This window comes from Caenorhabditis elegans, chromosome X, assembly GCF_000002985.6.
Source record: "Caenorhabditis elegans chromosome X".
NCBI lineage: Eukaryota > Metazoa > Nematoda > Chromadorea > Rhabditida > Rhabditidae > Caenorhabditis > Caenorhabditis elegans.
The window spans coordinates 11,064,750-11,079,819 of record NC_003284.9 but is presented as its reverse complement, the minus strand read 5'-3'; the positions used below and the strand labels follow the sequence as shown (position 1 = coordinate 11,079,819).

Below are 15,070 nucleotides of genomic sequence, written 5' to 3'. Positions count from 1 at the left end.
TTTGCAACGAAACAATATTAAATATTATAGAAAAGAGTTCGAATAGTTAATAATGTTCTGCCATTGCGTTTTCCAACTGCACATCAATATGAAATTTCTTTCCACAATTTTAATTTTGTCTTGTATTCCACTTATTCAATGCTGGAGTTGTGGAGAGGGTAAGATCACAGAAGGACTCGCATGGATCATTGCTTTGCCAACGGAGACTAAAAGTGGGTTCCGTTTTTTAGCGAAATGCTGACTTTTATATACAGGCATCAACAAATGTTGTGAAGACCATGATCGTCGATACGATAACTTTTGTTCTGGAATCGGGTCAATACCTTTAAAAACTGCTGACTTTCTCTTTGAAAGATGCCTGGAAAACACAAACAACAGGTTACGTGTTTATATTTTAATTATTACGTCATTTTTATTCCAGATATGCACGATTTGTTGTAAAGCCTTTGTTTACTGCAGCAATCCAATTGAATTCTTGGTGGAAAAAAATTACCAATAATTTTTGCTGATTTTTACCCATTCTGTGAAGTTTGAGTAATGTCTCATTTTGAACAATAAATGAATAATGTTCCGATATCATCGCGTTGTTGAAAAGAACCGCATTATTTTCTTAACTGGCGCGCATTGTTTAAAACGTTTTAGTTAAAATGCTTGAAAAAAACTACATTTTTAATTTACTTATTATTTTTTCTCTGGGATAGTTTAAACAATTCGAGGTCACTCATAGACAATAGTTAATTTAGCAATTGCACCTTTTTTGTTGGTTATAGAAAAGATTAGTCGGATTTTGAATGGCTTAGCGCAGGGCAAATGTTCAAAAGAGTACACGAAAAATGTTTGTTCACCCAAAAAAAAAACGGAGAACATGATATGAGTTCGTTAACACACTTGCAAATATTTTCAGATTCCGAAGTCTTTTTTTTTATATACTAAAAAACTTATACCTTAAATGTTTTACGTCACCTCATAATAACAACTGTTTGAAAATGAATAAAAATCTGTGAAAACCATTTTTATGGTACATAAATGGTCGAACATCATTTTTAAATCTCAGTGTTTTGAACATCTCAACTAACTCAACACTGTGAAAGTTTCTTATTTTCAAAAATTCCAAAATTAGCATTTCAAAAATCTGTATTATTTCATTTTAATTTTTGTTCATCTTCGTCCTGTGTTTAGCAGATTAAGACAAAATCCTCACGCCCTACTCCATCTTACATATTTTTGTACTTGACAATGTTATAATCATGTTCTTGGTCGCGAAGTGAGTCTGCCTTTTCAACAAAAAAACTGTTAAAAGTGTACGACGTGTTTTATGATGAAGTTATTTGATGGGCCGCAATACACCATTTCACACTCCCGGAAAAAAAAGAGAAATTCAGGAAGACTTGTTCAGTCAGAACTCAAAATCTACTTTTTGTAACAATTTTCTGTTCAAAGCTCTACTTCCACTGATTTCAAGTTGATTAATTGCCGTATTGCAATGTTGTACTCCAACATTCAAAAAAAGTTCTTCTCAGATAGTAAAATTTCACATTTCTTGCTATAAAAAATGAGTAATTCCCAATATTTCAGAATGAAGCTGACAATTTGTATTCTTGCTTTTAACTTTGTGTTCACTATTGGTGCTTGGGACTGTGGAAGTGGATTTATTTCTGAAGGTCTGGCTCTTCTTTTAGCATCTCCTTCTTCTGACAAAGAAGGTGAGTTAAAAAAACTCAATTTTTTTTTTACAATTTATCATTGACATTTTGTTTTTAGAAATCAACAAATGTTGTACGGCTCATGACAGACAATACACAGAAATTGAGGATTGTGAAAAACGGGGTCGTGAACCCCCATTTTGTCGAAGGGAATCAGATGCCGAATTTGCTTTATGCTTAGAAAACTGTCCGAATCGGTGAAATTTATAATTTTCATCATTAAAACAGAACTTGTATTAAAGGTACACACAAACTGTAGTGAGATACGGCTATGGTGCATTGGTCTACATGAACAGGGTAGGGACGGAAACTTGGAATAAGTTTAAAACGGCTCTCGGCTTTTGAAATAATTCATTTGACATTTCATTATTCAATACTATTAACATTCGTTTATTGATTTTTTTCTGTATTTTGGTTCTTCATTGCCCATAAAATATAAATCACCCTCGTGTTCATTCAGAATTCAATCTACTGTTTGTAACAATTTTCTGTTCAAAGCTCTACTTCCACTGATTTCAAGGTGATTAATTGCCGTATGGCAATGTTGCACTCCAACATTTAACATTTCTTCACGCGTGATCTTCAATTTAAAATTCTTCTCAGATAGTAACATTTCACATTTATTGCTTTAAAAACTGAGAAATTCCCAATATCTCAGAATGAAACTGACAATTTGTATTTATGTTTGCTACTGGTGTTTGGGAATGTGGAGGTGGATTTATTTCTGAAGGTCTAGCTCTTCTGTTAGCATCTCCTTCTTCTGACAAAGAAGGTGAGTTACATACTTAAAATTGTTTTTTATAGTACAATTTATCATTCTTACATTTTTTTAGAAATCAACAAATGTTGTACAACACATGACAGACAATACGAAAAAATTGAGAACTGAAAGATGGGGTCTTGCACCCCCATTTTATCGAAGGCAATCAGATGCAGAATTTGCAAAATGTTTGGAAAACTGTCCTAGTCGGTATGTGCAATCATTATAATTTCGTTTTGAAATTACATTGAGATCTTTGTTAAAGGTACACACAAACTGTTGTGAGATATGGATACGGCGCTATGGTCTACATAAACACAGAACTGACGGAAACCTGGAACAAATTTAAAACAGCTCTAGGATTTTGAAGTGATTGCATTTGATTGTTCAATATTATTAACATCCGTTTAATTGTTTTTTTTTCTGTATTTTTTTTTGCATACAAAATAAATCACACTCATGTTCAGTCTGAACTCAATATCTATTATACTTTTTGTAACAATTTTCTGTTCAAAACTCTACTTCCACTGATTTCAAGGTGATTAATTGCCGTATTGCAATGTTGTACTCCAACATTCAAAAAACCTTCTCACTTGATCTTCAATTTCAAACTCTTCTCAGATAGTCGCATTGCTCACTTTTAGAGCTCAGAAACCTCAATATTTTAGGATGAAACTGATGATATTCGTTATTATTATTAACTCTGTAAGCGTCAGTGAATGCTGGGATTGTGGAGGTGGATTTTTTACCAGAGGACTTGTCTTTATTTTAGCTTCGCCGTCGTCGGATAGATACCGTGAGTTTGCTTCTTTCAATTAGAACGTTCTGAAACTATCAATGAAAAATCGGAATGCTTGTTTTCAGAAATTAACAAAAGCTGTAGTGTTCACGACAATCAATACGATGTTATCGAGTATTATGAAAGCATAAGGAGATATCCGCCATTTTATCCATTTGATCGACGTGAATCAGATGCAGAATTTACAAGATGTTTGGAAAAATGCCCTAGTCGGTAAGTTTTCCAATCGTTATAATTTCTCTGTTTCAAATTACATTGAAACTTGTATTAAAGGTACACACAAACTGTTGTGAGATACGGATACGACGCTATGGTCTATGTGAACAAAGTAGTGACGGAAACCTGGAACAAAATTAAAAGAGCTTTTGGTTTTTAAAATTATTCAATAACTGGTATTTATTTATTTGTCACTCCTCGTAACTTATTTCTTCATTGTCAACACATAGATAATTTTCAACTCATTTTTTCGATTCTAAATAAACGATTGAAATACTGGCATTTCCTTGATACATGTGCATCCTTGTCAACTGAAATATAAGTTTAGTTTCCGACTTTTTCCAATGCACTGAGACCTATTCTGTATTCATCATGGGAATCAATCAAAAAGCATATATTTCGGATAAATGAAAAGTATAAAGTTGGCACAGGAAATGTATTGTAAAACGGTGATTGATGATTTGTTGGGGGAAAAGTGGTCTAACTAGACGGACTCAAGAAGCGTAATTTTGGAATAGACAAAGTGAACTGAGAGCAATGAGAAGAATACAAGTAACCGGAAGAACTAGTCGTCAAGGGTGACGTCACGGAACAGTTGTCCCATCGACTCGTTGTGAAAGATGCGGCGAATTGCCTCACAAATCATCAGTGAGACGTCCACAGTCTTGATCTTGTGACAACGCATTTTCTGGAGGTCGTGTGGAACAGTGTTGGTAACAATGACCTGAATATTTGAATTATTGTTCTGAGCCTGTTTCTACCATAAATCAGTGCGTCAACTGAATTTTCAAAAATTTTTGTTAACTCTGTGACAAATGATACATTTCTTATACTAACCTCGGTGATTGGAGAAGCTTCAAGAAGTGCAGGAGCATCAGACGACAGAACCCCATGAGTGGCAATGACGTAAATCTTGTATGCACCACGAGCCTTCAGAACTTCAGCGGCGGCAACAAACGATTGAGCGTCGTCAATGATGTCGTCCTGGAAATATTTGAAATTAAATTCCGTTTGGTGGTGTCAATGGAGTCAATCTTTCTCTCAGTACAAAGCAATACTCCAACTTTGTTCAATTAATGAAGCTTGTTAAAACAGAATTAAAGCTTTAAATGTATCGCATAACTTACCACCATAATTGCAATCCGTCCACCAACGTCTCCAACAACTGTAAGTGGTGGCTTCTGCTTGGACTCCTGAGCTGGGAGAAAATCGTACGAAGTGACATTTGGTGGTGGCGATTGACGTCCATCTTCAAGACCTGATTCTTCCTCGTCTTTTTGTTCTCCGTGAATAACAGCCACACCTGGAAATTCAACAGGATATTATGAAAAACTCAACATGAAGTGTGTTATGTGTGATGTTCTTAAGTGATGGACAAACGAGACAAAAATGAGAGGGAGTCGACAAAACTTATATAGATGGAGCCGGATAGAGAGAAAGAGAAGTTTCGAAAACAGGGTGCAAGTGAGTCGTCGTTTCAGAGACAACATTCACCACAAGTAGAAAAAATATATCAAGAGAAAAACTCCCATGTCTGTTAACTCGCCCAACCATCATGTGTTTGTGTATAATATGTGAATGAGAAAGAAATTGAATAAGCTTATTTCTCACTTTCTCAATCTTTTAAATTTATAACTCACATCCTGCAAAGTGATGATTGAGTTGTATGAGGGTACTTAAAGGAAATTTAGTTTCAAAAATTCAAATATGTTACCAAGGCGAAGGCGATCCGCGTAAGAAGTGGCCTTGTTCATGACTCCCGGCGACTTGGCAACGATGATGGCATTCTTGTAATCCGGAATCTGTAAATTGTCCGATATATTTCCAGAGACTTGTTGGAATTATCTTACGTTGGTCTTGATGTGTTGGAGGAAGAACGGTGAAGCACGAAGATTGTCAACTGGGCACGAAAAGAATCCTTGAATCTCCTTCTTGTACAAATCCAATGAGACTAAACGACTGGCACCTGAAAATAAAAACACTTTATGACTATGAAAACCTTTTTGTTTGGCAAGCGGCTTAAAAATTTGGAAAAGATCGAAAAAAAAACTATAATATAATACATAAACAAATTCTCCCAATTTTCGAAAATTTGCCTATGTGAAAACTGTCGATGACACATTTTTTCGCACTAAAACTGAAACTAGAACTAGAACTGAGTACTGCCCGAGTTCTAGTAATGTGTAAAAGCAAATCTTTTTACACACTAACCTGCTTTGCAAATCATCTCGGCAACAAGTTTCATTGCGATTGACGAACGACGGAGCATTCGGCATTGTTTGCTGTATGGGAGATATGGCATGATGACTGTGATTGTCTTTGACATCGATGTCTTGCAAGCATAGATGAGAACAAGCAGCTCCATCACATCGTTGTTCACGTTCCTTAAGATTGCAATTTAGTTTCCATCAAGAACATTTGCAACTCACTTTGACCCGCTCTGGAGAATGAAGACGTGTTTTCCACGAACCGATTGTTTGATGTCAACGGAGGTTTCTGTCAATATAATTTTAGATTTTCTTAATGCAACACAAAATTTTACCTCGGTTAGTTTTATTGTAAACAGTCGCTTCTCCGAGGCGAATCTCAAGTCTCTCTGACACCATTTTCGCCAACTCAGGATGCGAGTTTCCGGTAAGAAGCACCATTCCGGAGCTTGCATCAGCTCTTTCCGGCATGATTTTCTGAAATATGTAAGTAAAATATTAATTAATCGATAAATGGAATCGCAACTTAAAAATGAAAAACAACAACTGTGGCTAGAGATTATAGGCATATCAAACGATAAGAGAGACGGAGAGACAAAAAGTGCGCTCCAATAACAATAGGGAATTTTTGGAAACATGCATATTTTAGAGCTGCGACAAAACTAGTTAATCATATATTTTTCAACACGAAAGGAACAAAGGAGAAATGAAAACCATACATTATGCCTCGAGCCGACAAATTTAGTTTGTCATTGACATTGATAAGACTCTTAATCATTTGAAATGATCTGCGAAACTTGATTTTAGCTGTAGCACACAAAAGAGCTTTGGCGTGGATTGAAAAATCGATAATTTCCTTCAAATGTTTTTACGAGAAATTGACCGATTTAAATCAAATTATATTTTGAGACTAGAAGACGGAATGATAAGAATTGATAAAAAGAAACATATTGACTGATTGAAGACGATTGTACAGGTGTTTTCTTTGTGTGAGCGCCAGAAGGTGGAAACATGAAAAAACAAAAACGTCGGCAGTGCCTGCGCCGAAAGATGCAAAATATTTGCCTTAAACGTTTTTGTTAGGCAAAATTTACTCAATAAAAAAAATGAAAATATCACAGAAATCGAAAGAAACATATTGTGAAGAGAGTTGCAGATCGATACGAGTCGGGAAAAAAGGTGTTTTGGGGTGCATGGAAACGCTCACGCACGGACACCCCGCAGGTCCGCAAGTCCGCGCACACCGAACCTTACGACAATTTGGCATTCTCGCAGTGGCAAATTGTTAGACGACATAATCCACAATGCTCAAAGTATTTTTTAGAAGAAATGAGAACGAACTTCAAATTTCCAAAATTAAAAAAATTTGATTAAAACTTTTTTAAAAGCGTGAATTTGTTTCACAATTACGACGTTTTGAATAAATATATATATATAAAATACACAGACTAAACTGACATTTCATCGTGCTGATATAATTTAAACTTTTTAGCATTTAAATAACCGTTACATTTTGTTTTCGGCACTAGAAAATATACCTGTTGCTTGTTTTCCACTTTCTAACTTCCACTAGGTTTCAACCACTTTCCAATTAACTTTATTAACTTTACCTTTTTTCTAGCCAACCTTGTCCACTTCTTGACCAGTTTTCGCCAAGTTTTGCCAACTTTGGTCAACGTTTGCGAACTCCAACCAACTTTTCCCAGTTGTTCAGAGCGTGAAAACACTGCCCAACTTCGACCAATTTTTGCCACTTCTGTAAATGGCAGTTATAAAGTGGCTAAAGTTGGTGGTGAAGTGGTGCTAATTTACCGAGTTATCAATCAGTTGCTAATGTTACAACCATTCTTGTAAAGTTTATGTTTTCAAGCTATTTCTAATAAATTTAACAACAAAACGTTGTTTGAGACCCAATTGAGCTATATGAAAAGTTGACGTTTTAGACACACCGTCAATAATATATTTGTCGACATAGGTTAACATAAAATATTTTTTCTAAAAGACAGAAAAGTATTATTAAAACCATTTTCAGTTCATTTATTGTTGTTTTGAACAATATAATGTTCAATGAATACATATACATGGAAAAATAAAGATATTTATTAAAATTAATCCTTGGTAGTTTTGTACTCTTCTCCAACACAAGTGCCATGAAGATTGCATTTAATGCCAGCGTTTTACTGCCTGAGCTAAAAGATTAAATCAAGATTTATATTTTCCTTCGCAAAAACCTTTACATGAAACGTATACAAGCAAAATTGGGGATGTTTAGCATTTTCTAGTCATTCGAAATCGACAAAATATGTAAACCGGGACAAAAAAAAACAAACGAAAAAATATTTTTCTCAATTTACAATTCAAAAATTAATATTAAAAATATGTTCTGGAATGATGGGTAATGTGAAGCTTCCACTAATCGCCGATTCTAAACTCTTTTTGTAAGCTAGAGTGAAGTCAAGTTCAACGTCTTTGACGTCATTAAGTTGCTGAATGCAAAGAAGAAGGTTGATTGTTTCTTGCTGACCAAATATATTGAAACCAGCAAGATTGTTGACAGAATCCTGCAGCCGGATAATGACATTCTAAATGAATCAACATGATGTGGTTTAGGAAATTAGAATTTGAATAATTGCTTTGTTTTTTGAAGATCAGTTACCTTATCATTTGTTTTCAAGCTCAAGTTGACATCTTTAATTGTGAAATTATTGTGATTCTGAATAACCAACACATAAGAATGAATATTGCTGACAGTCATATCTGATTGGCAATAGTAGAGAAGAATCCTCATACCTTTGCTGTAGAGTACTTCAATGGGTACGCGATTCCCTGGAATTTCTGAATTAAACTTGTTCAGTAACTTGGTTCACAAACTCATTATTATTGAACTTGGGTTCAGTGCAACTTTCTCAGGGATAGCTTTTGGGGACAGACTTGTTGGTTCTGGGGACATTGGTGGTACCAGAACTTCTAAAGCTTCTAGCGTAATTGTTGTTGTATTTGGTTTCAACTCATTCAATGTCGGTGGTTTGAGAGGTCTGAAAATCGTTGAACTACATTATTCAAATGAATAATTCTTACTCTGGGAGCCGTTTCCCAGCCAGAAAATCAGTTTCAAATATAGAAGAGTCTCCACTAGCACGAGGACTTGCTGAGCTGTTCCGGTTCAAAACGGGCGTCATTTGTTGAACGGGAACGATCTAGAAAATTTTTTTGTCCGTAAACTTTGAAAAAATAATTCCAACCAACCTTTGGTTCTTCGACGAACTCCGACTCTATCATATTGTTTAGCAAACTTCCTTCCTGAATTATCATTGGTTTTCGGAAAGTTTGAGTATTAAAACTACTAACCAAATCACGGGGGTCACAAAATCCGTTCTTAGGAGGCACTTCGCTTGTTGGTGTGTTGAAAACAAGCAATTCTTGGTTCTCTGGATCCACTTAAATAATCATTATTAATAGAATTGAAATGATGCGATCTTTTTAGTTGCAGTTCAATTTAATGAATAAACAATTAAAATAAGAATATTTTTTTGTTCAGTGGTTTTTATTAATTTATTATAGAAACTAAATGCTAACACAAACTAATAATGAAGAAGTCAAAGAAACAGCCCACCAATTGAAAATAATCGAATTGGACTTACACTGAGTTCTTGCCGAAATTGGGGCTCTATTTCCACATTTCGGAGTTTCATTTTCGGGCAGAACTCTATTGATTTGGTCGTTAATATTTAAAACTTCTTCTAGGCAAGGATCATTGTTTTCTGCTAGTTCATTGACATATCCATAAAACAATTCTTGAAGTTGAATCAGTTCATTCGTTACCCTCTGAACCGAAATTTTTAATAATTAAAAGTGTTTATACTAATCAAAACCTGAAGGGTAAGTTCATTATCTGGCGAATAATTTCCGAGTCCGATTGTTTCCGCCGCCTTGTCGAGCCGTAGATGTTCAACTTGATTGCACAGGTTGATAGCATGATCTAACTTTTTCCGGCGTTCATGAATCTTGACAAGCTTGTGCTCTTCCTGCAATGTACTCGTGGGTGGATTACGTCTAATGTGAATTTACATGCACTAACGTCAGGCGTGAAAATTTGATTAGAGTTGATTTCAAAGTTGATGTTTCGACTACTTGACTATAATTCAATGTTCAATGACTGAAACATTGACTTTTTGAAAAAAAAACTTACAGTTTCTACAAGAGTTTTGATTAGATTATTGGCAGTTTCCAAGTCTTCTGGGCGATTACTTGATAATAAAGCTTTCAAAAGAACGGCTTGCTCTTCATTGTCAAACACCGATGACCTGACAGGTGGAACTGAAAATAGACGTGAATATTACTTATTATTATTATAAAGTGAAGAGAAAATCACCTGCGAAAACAGGAACTTCAGTTTCTCTAACATGCGGATCGTCAGTGATTATCTTGCTCAATTTTAATGACTCGTACACTTGCTTGTATTTTGGAATGTGCTTGATTGACAATTGCCAGATGAACAGCAGCTTTATGATTTCCGTTTTCAGTGCGTCGCTTGTCAATTTCCCATTGTATTTGGGAGCTATCAATCGGACAAGCTCATTTAGGAATTTGTAACGACCACAGCGCTCATGAACCTTTTCGCCTCCATTGCGTACTAAATAATCAAGAGCCTGAAAAACATTATTTTAAACTAAAAAATAATTGTCTAATATGGTTTTTTGAATAGAAAATCTTTGAACATGATTTTGAAGTAAACGAATCCTCACTCTGATTGTAAGCATCGCTTCTTCTTGTGAAGGACTTGAAAGCTTGTGTGAAAAAAGATCCACTGCGAGCAGTGCACTTGCAGGCTGAAAACTTGTACGTTGTAGATCTTTGTGATATTTAAACACGGGAATATTAATTTTAATAAAATTTCAATTTTTTTCAATCTTTAGGTTCAGAAATTACTTCTAATGCTAGAAATTAGAAAAGAACTTACGTTTTGATTTCAATTCATTAATTTGAATTTAATTATTTTGAGCACTACCCAAGTATCAATAAACGGAAGCAAACTGATGAAATTGAGTTATATGTTTAACTAAAAAATAAAGGCAAATTACATCTAATCAAATTGAAAATAAACGAAAACAAAGGACATGCATTTTCAAAGTATTGTTTCTCAAAATATCTTTGTCCAGTTGTATTGTTTTCCTTGATTCTCACAAATTTCAAACTTACTTGTTTATAAATGCTTTCAATTATGAAGTCCAATGCTTTAATTCTTTCCTCGTCACCGATGAATCTATCTGTTGCGCGACCTAAAATCATTGCAATTTCTCTGCACATTCCCAACTTAAGTGTCACTTACAAACCCAGTAGTCAATGGGACGCACTGGTTCTTCCTCCATTGCAGCTAGCGTTCAACTGGTGCACACCACTTGGAAGAAAACGAAAAAGGAGGAGAAATAGGAAAAACAAGCAAGCACAACAGCAAAACGGCGACTTTTCCTTCTTCTTCAACTCCTTTTTTTTCTCTAAAAGGCCCCAAGTAGCAAAAGAAGGGAAAAAAAGAAGAAGAGGTTTCAAATGAAGCCCGGGGGCGAGAGGCGTGCTCCATTGCTCTCCACTTCCATCACCGGCGCCTATCGATCTATGTGTCTTGTCGTCTGCCGCAACTCATCATCTTGCTTCTCGTCGTCTTCTTGAGCTTGTGCAATGAGTACCCCTTATTCTGACCAGTGAGATGCAACACAATGTGCACTAAACGTGACCAAGAATAGTTCTGTGATTCGGATTTGAGACATACATTCAGAGAGCTAAAACTCAATTTTGTCATTTTGATGCTTGTCCTGGAGCGTGCCCAAATGCTGATCTTTCGGAAAACATGCGCCTGAACAGAAGGACAATGAATAATGAATTGAGCAATCTAGGAATAAAATTTAAACGCGTGAATATAATTGTTGAACATGAACATAAACCTTTAAAATAGAAAATCAATGAGTATTGAGAGGAAATTTGTAGAGTTGATTTAAATTTTATAATTAAAAAGTTTAAAAAAGTTATGCAATTGTTTATATATTTTCTGTGGAAAAAATTGTCAATTTTTAAACATTCAAATTTGCAGGCAATTCTCTAGAACGTTTTTACTTGAAGATACTTATTTGATACATTTCTCCGACTACAGTCTTCTACATATTGCAAATATACGGGGAAATGTCTGAAAGTAGCTAAAGCAAAATATCTTCAGCAAAATAAAAATGAACCTTAAGCATACCTGCCTATACTTGTTACCTGATTACCTACTAATATTAAATACTACTAATATTAAATACCTGCTTAAAATTATCTTGGGCAATACTTTCATGGTTTATTCAGGCACTGTTGAACATTTTTTGTCGTTTTCAATGGCAAAATACTCGATTTTTCCTAATTTGCCCAGTTTCGTTTTTTACCATGTTTGTAAGTATCAGGTCCTGAACTAAACACGCTTATAATAAACACTTTTCTCTCAACTGACACGCAAAATAAAATTTTCCGGCTGCCTTTCTCCTCGAATTTTTCAAATTAACTTCCCTGTTTTAATTCATTCTTTTTATCCGATTTCTACAATCAGCTATCCGGGAAATTCGAGATAAAACACAACCGACCATGACCCAATTTTGTTACGAAAGCGAAATGAGAGAATTGTCCAAGAAAAACTTTTGATATCGAATCTGACATAATCCACTGAGAAGCGCAATGCGCAACACAGTCGCCTTTGGTCGACAAGATTTGGGAAAGATGACCTGGATATTTGAAAAATGTTGCTTGCACTTTTCCAAAGAGGCTTTCCTCTTTATCTCTCAAAATAACTGGCACGTAGGAAGCATCTTCTGTGAGTCGGTGATAAAGTTTAAATGGATGTTGTGAATCTTGAAAACTGTTTGTTCAAACCTCAGGTATAAAACCAAGACATTTGTAATCCAAAAGCTTAAACAGTTAATTGCGGAACACAAATTCAAATCCCTGAAGTTTTATTATTTAAGGTTCAAACTTCCAGAGTAGGGAGCAGTTTCTGTAAATAATTTTAGTTTGTAGGAATGATGAAATTAGAAAAATAATGAGCAATTGTTGACTTGTTTAAATTTTAACAGATTATGTTACTCAAAACGGTAGATCATTCTGAATAATTGTCTAGCTATTTCACATCTGAAATATTAATCGGTTTCCGATGGCCCCGCTCCACTACTATGTTGGCATTTTTGTAAACTTCATTTACCTTTTTTAAACTGCCTTCGGAGTGTTTAGTTTACAGTTTCTATGTAACTAAAAAGAAGCTGTTTATTTAATTTTAAAATATATACACTTGCTGAGGATCAACGGTTTAATATCAAATAGTTTATTATTGTCAAACTGAGGATCAGGATTTCATAGAATCCGTTATTAATGAGGCACAAGGAAAGGGAAAAATTACAAGTTATTATAACTAACTTCTTGTTGTTATTAGTTTCATTATTATAATTATTATTATTACAAAATCTGTCTACACACAGAATGGAATGTTTGGGGAGAAACAATTAATTGATGGAGGATACCCGACAGCGAGATGACAGTCGTACGGCGCTTGCAAGCAATTACTTTCCGGTTCCAGAGAAAGTTGGAGTGTACTGACAGGCTTCATAGTCAACTGGAGAGATCATGTTGAAGGCCTTGGTCATGACGTTGATGTAGTCTAAATATTAAAATTATTAAATAAAAAAGCTCTACCATGTTAACTCACTGTTCTGTTGCAAGAATTCGAGGACATTCTTCATGTGCAGCTTTCTGAAGCGTTCTGGGTCACGAGCAATGACAAAGACTGGATATCTGACCCAGGTAGAAACGATGGCGTAGTCGTATTGCTTGTACTCATTGAGTGGTCCCATCTTGATAACCCAGACTGAGCATATTTCACAACTATCAATTATGTAGTTAGTTTATAACTTACAAGGCTCGGCATCAGCAGAATTGGAGTTGTGAAGAACGAATTGTCCAGTTTCTCCAGATTTGAATCCGTATCCGAGAGCATATCTTGGGGATCCATTTGGATTTCCTTCTCTGTAGAACTTGAGGATGGTGAAGGAAGCAGAGTATGTGTTGTTCGTAAGGGCTCCGACTGAAAATTGAACATTGGCAAGATGGTTTAAAAAAAGTGTTTTAGTTAAGACATATATAATCTGCTACTTACAGTGTGACACGGTGCAGGCCTCACGGATGACATGTGGAGAGTTGATAACTTGGAACCATCTTCCCATCATTCTAGCGGTATCTACATTTTCAGCAGTTGGGTGAACAGCTCTGAACACATCCTTTGCGATATTTTTTGCAGTATCCTTTGGAAGAATTCTGCTGATTGAAGATCCTAGAAGAGTGTTTGCTGGTGGAATCATTTGTGGGAAAAGTTGTCCGACAAGGTAGTTAAAATTGCTAAGTCCTGGAATAGTGTTGACTCCTGGAATAACTGGTGCGTCCTGTGGTCCTGGGAATCCTGGTACTGGGATTGGAGCAAGTCCTGGGATTTGTCCAGAGGTGATTCCTTGAAGGTCAACACGATTAGCATTAGCCTCTTCAATAACTTGGTTGACATCGTCACTCTAAACGTCAGATTTTTTTTTAATTTCAGAAACGAGAAGAATATTTCATTCAGCAGATTTACATAGATACTCACTCCAAAGAAAGAACTTGGCACTGGGGCACGACGAATATCCTTTTCATCTCTGGTACTGAATCCAAGTTTATCCAAAATTGATTCAGCCACCTCTCCAACTTTCACAAGAGCTTTGTCGTCAGTTCCTGGTGGTCCAATCTGAAATTGAGCACTCTCAAATAACTGAAAAAAATACAAAATGTTTACCTTTGCAGTTGGGTCGATTCCAGCGGGCAGGCTATCGAATGTTGGTGCATCTGGTGCAGCGAGGAAAACTCCTCCAATTACGCAGGCGAAAACAACCGCCGTCAGCCGTTGCATCGTTAGAACTTCCAAGTGTGGGCTTTCTCAATGGGCTGTATCGTCCGGGTGAGATATATGTTGACCTCAAAATGTCCAGCGTCGATAGGCTTTCACTCTCGTTACGTGCCAATTTTCGCTTCTTCTTTTGCGTCTCTTCATGCAAGATTCACTGGACTGTATCCGCGAATCATTGCGACAGTCACCACTTTCACTTGACCGATATTCGCTTTTCCCCGTACCCCTTTCTAATCCTCTGGATTGAATTACTCTGATAGAGATAGAGAGATACTCTCAGAAATAGGAATGATGAAGATAAATGTGACAGGCAAACACTGTTCCAGAGTTTGACCTGACCTAATTGAAAAATGAGTAAATTGATACAAGAAAATAAGAAGAAACCCCTTTCTCAATAAGTCAAAATCGGCATTTTTCGTAAACCAAAGTTTTAAGTTCTAA

The 15,070-nt window shown here is 35.7% G+C and overlaps 6 protein-coding genes, 1 non-coding gene and 1 pseudogene across 8 annotated transcripts; 5 read left to right on the top strand and 3 right to left on the bottom strand.

Moving 5' to 3' along the window:
- Positions 1 to 54: 54 nt before the first annotated feature.
- Positions 55 to 574, top strand: W04G3.13 (uncharacterized protein). The gene is made up of 3 exons (NM_001270203.5): positions 55 to 212; positions 255 to 378; positions 422 to 574. Exons 1-3 carry the CDS (start codon positions 89 to 91, stop codon positions 507 to 509), a joined length of 336 nt encoding a protein of 111 aa, NP_001257132.2. The 5' UTR covers positions 55 to 88; the 3' UTR covers positions 510 to 574.
- A 995-nt stretch (positions 575 to 1,569) lies between these two features.
- W04G3.10 (Phospholipase A(2)) lies at positions 1,570 to 2,153 on the top strand. The gene is made up of 3 exons (NM_001029767.3): positions 1,570 to 1,703; positions 1,762 to 1,900; positions 1,946 to 2,153. Exons 1-3 carry the CDS (start codon positions 1,577 to 1,579, stop codon positions 2,046 to 2,048), a joined length of 369 nt encoding a protein of 122 aa, NP_001024938.1. The 5' UTR covers positions 1,570 to 1,576; the 3' UTR covers positions 2,049 to 2,153.
- A 231-nt stretch (positions 2,154 to 2,384) lies between these two features.
- On the top strand, positions 2,385 to 2,831 carry W04G3.17 (annotated as a pseudogene). Its single transcript has 3 exons — positions 2,385 to 2,475; positions 2,537 to 2,673; positions 2,729 to 2,831. Coding segments are annotated over exons 1-3 (331 nt in total).
- A 187-nt stretch (positions 2,832 to 3,018) lies between these two features.
- W04G3.12 (uncharacterized protein) lies at positions 3,019 to 3,760 on the top strand. Its single transcript, NM_001038478.3, has 3 exons — positions 3,019 to 3,259; positions 3,328 to 3,475; positions 3,536 to 3,760. Exons 1-3 carry the CDS (start codon positions 3,133 to 3,135, stop codon positions 3,636 to 3,638), a joined length of 378 nt encoding a protein of 125 aa, NP_001033567.1. The 5' UTR covers positions 3,019 to 3,132; the 3' UTR covers positions 3,639 to 3,760.
- Positions 3,761 to 3,858: 98 nt separating this feature from the next.
- On the bottom strand, positions 3,859 to 6,162 carry W04G3.5 (Ribose-phosphate pyrophosphokinase N-terminal domain-containing protein). The gene is made up of 8 exons (NM_001270202.5): positions 6,021 to 6,162; positions 5,908 to 5,974; positions 5,690 to 5,862; positions 5,329 to 5,444; positions 5,193 to 5,280; positions 4,606 to 4,781; positions 4,316 to 4,462; positions 3,859 to 4,202 (listed from the first exon to the last, which is right to left on the bottom strand). Exons 1-8 carry the CDS (start codon positions 6,154 to 6,156, stop codon positions 4,044 to 4,046), a joined length of 1,062 nt encoding a protein of 353 aa, NP_001257131.1. The 5' UTR covers positions 6,157 to 6,162; the 3' UTR covers positions 3,859 to 4,043.
- Positions 6,163 to 7,772: 1,610 nt separating this feature from the next.
- Positions 7,773 to 11,293, bottom strand: apt-9 (ADP-ribosylation factor-binding protein GGA1). Its single transcript, NM_077452.6, has 13 exons — positions 11,015 to 11,293; positions 10,885 to 10,964; positions 10,431 to 10,514; positions 10,058 to 10,334; positions 9,875 to 10,002; positions 9,558 to 9,710; positions 9,327 to 9,510; positions 9,034 to 9,122; positions 8,932 to 8,985; positions 8,764 to 8,882; positions 8,557 to 8,720; positions 8,342 to 8,511; positions 7,773 to 8,267 (listed from the first exon to the last, which is right to left on the bottom strand). Exons 1-13 carry the CDS (start codon positions 11,052 to 11,054, stop codon positions 8,043 to 8,045), a joined length of 1,767 nt encoding a protein of 588 aa, NP_509853.2. The 5' UTR covers positions 11,055 to 11,293; the 3' UTR covers positions 7,773 to 8,042.
- W04G3.16 lies at positions 9,729 to 9,818 on the top strand. The gene has a single exon (NR_072079.1). It is a non-coding gene; the product is annotated as an Unclassified non-coding RNA W04G3.16 (non-coding RNA).
- A 1,715-nt stretch (positions 11,294 to 13,008) lies between the features above and the next one.
- Positions 13,009 to 14,694, bottom strand: lpr-4 (Lipocalin domain-containing protein). The gene is made up of 6 exons (NM_077451.7): positions 14,519 to 14,694; positions 14,333 to 14,470; positions 13,853 to 14,258; positions 13,613 to 13,780; positions 13,406 to 13,564; positions 13,009 to 13,357 (listed from the first exon to the last, which is right to left on the bottom strand). Exons 1-6 carry the CDS (start codon positions 14,630 to 14,632, stop codon positions 13,260 to 13,262), a joined length of 1,083 nt encoding a protein of 360 aa, NP_509852.2. The 5' UTR covers positions 14,633 to 14,694; the 3' UTR covers positions 13,009 to 13,259.
- Between the last annotated feature and the right edge of the window lie 376 nt (positions 14,695 to 15,070).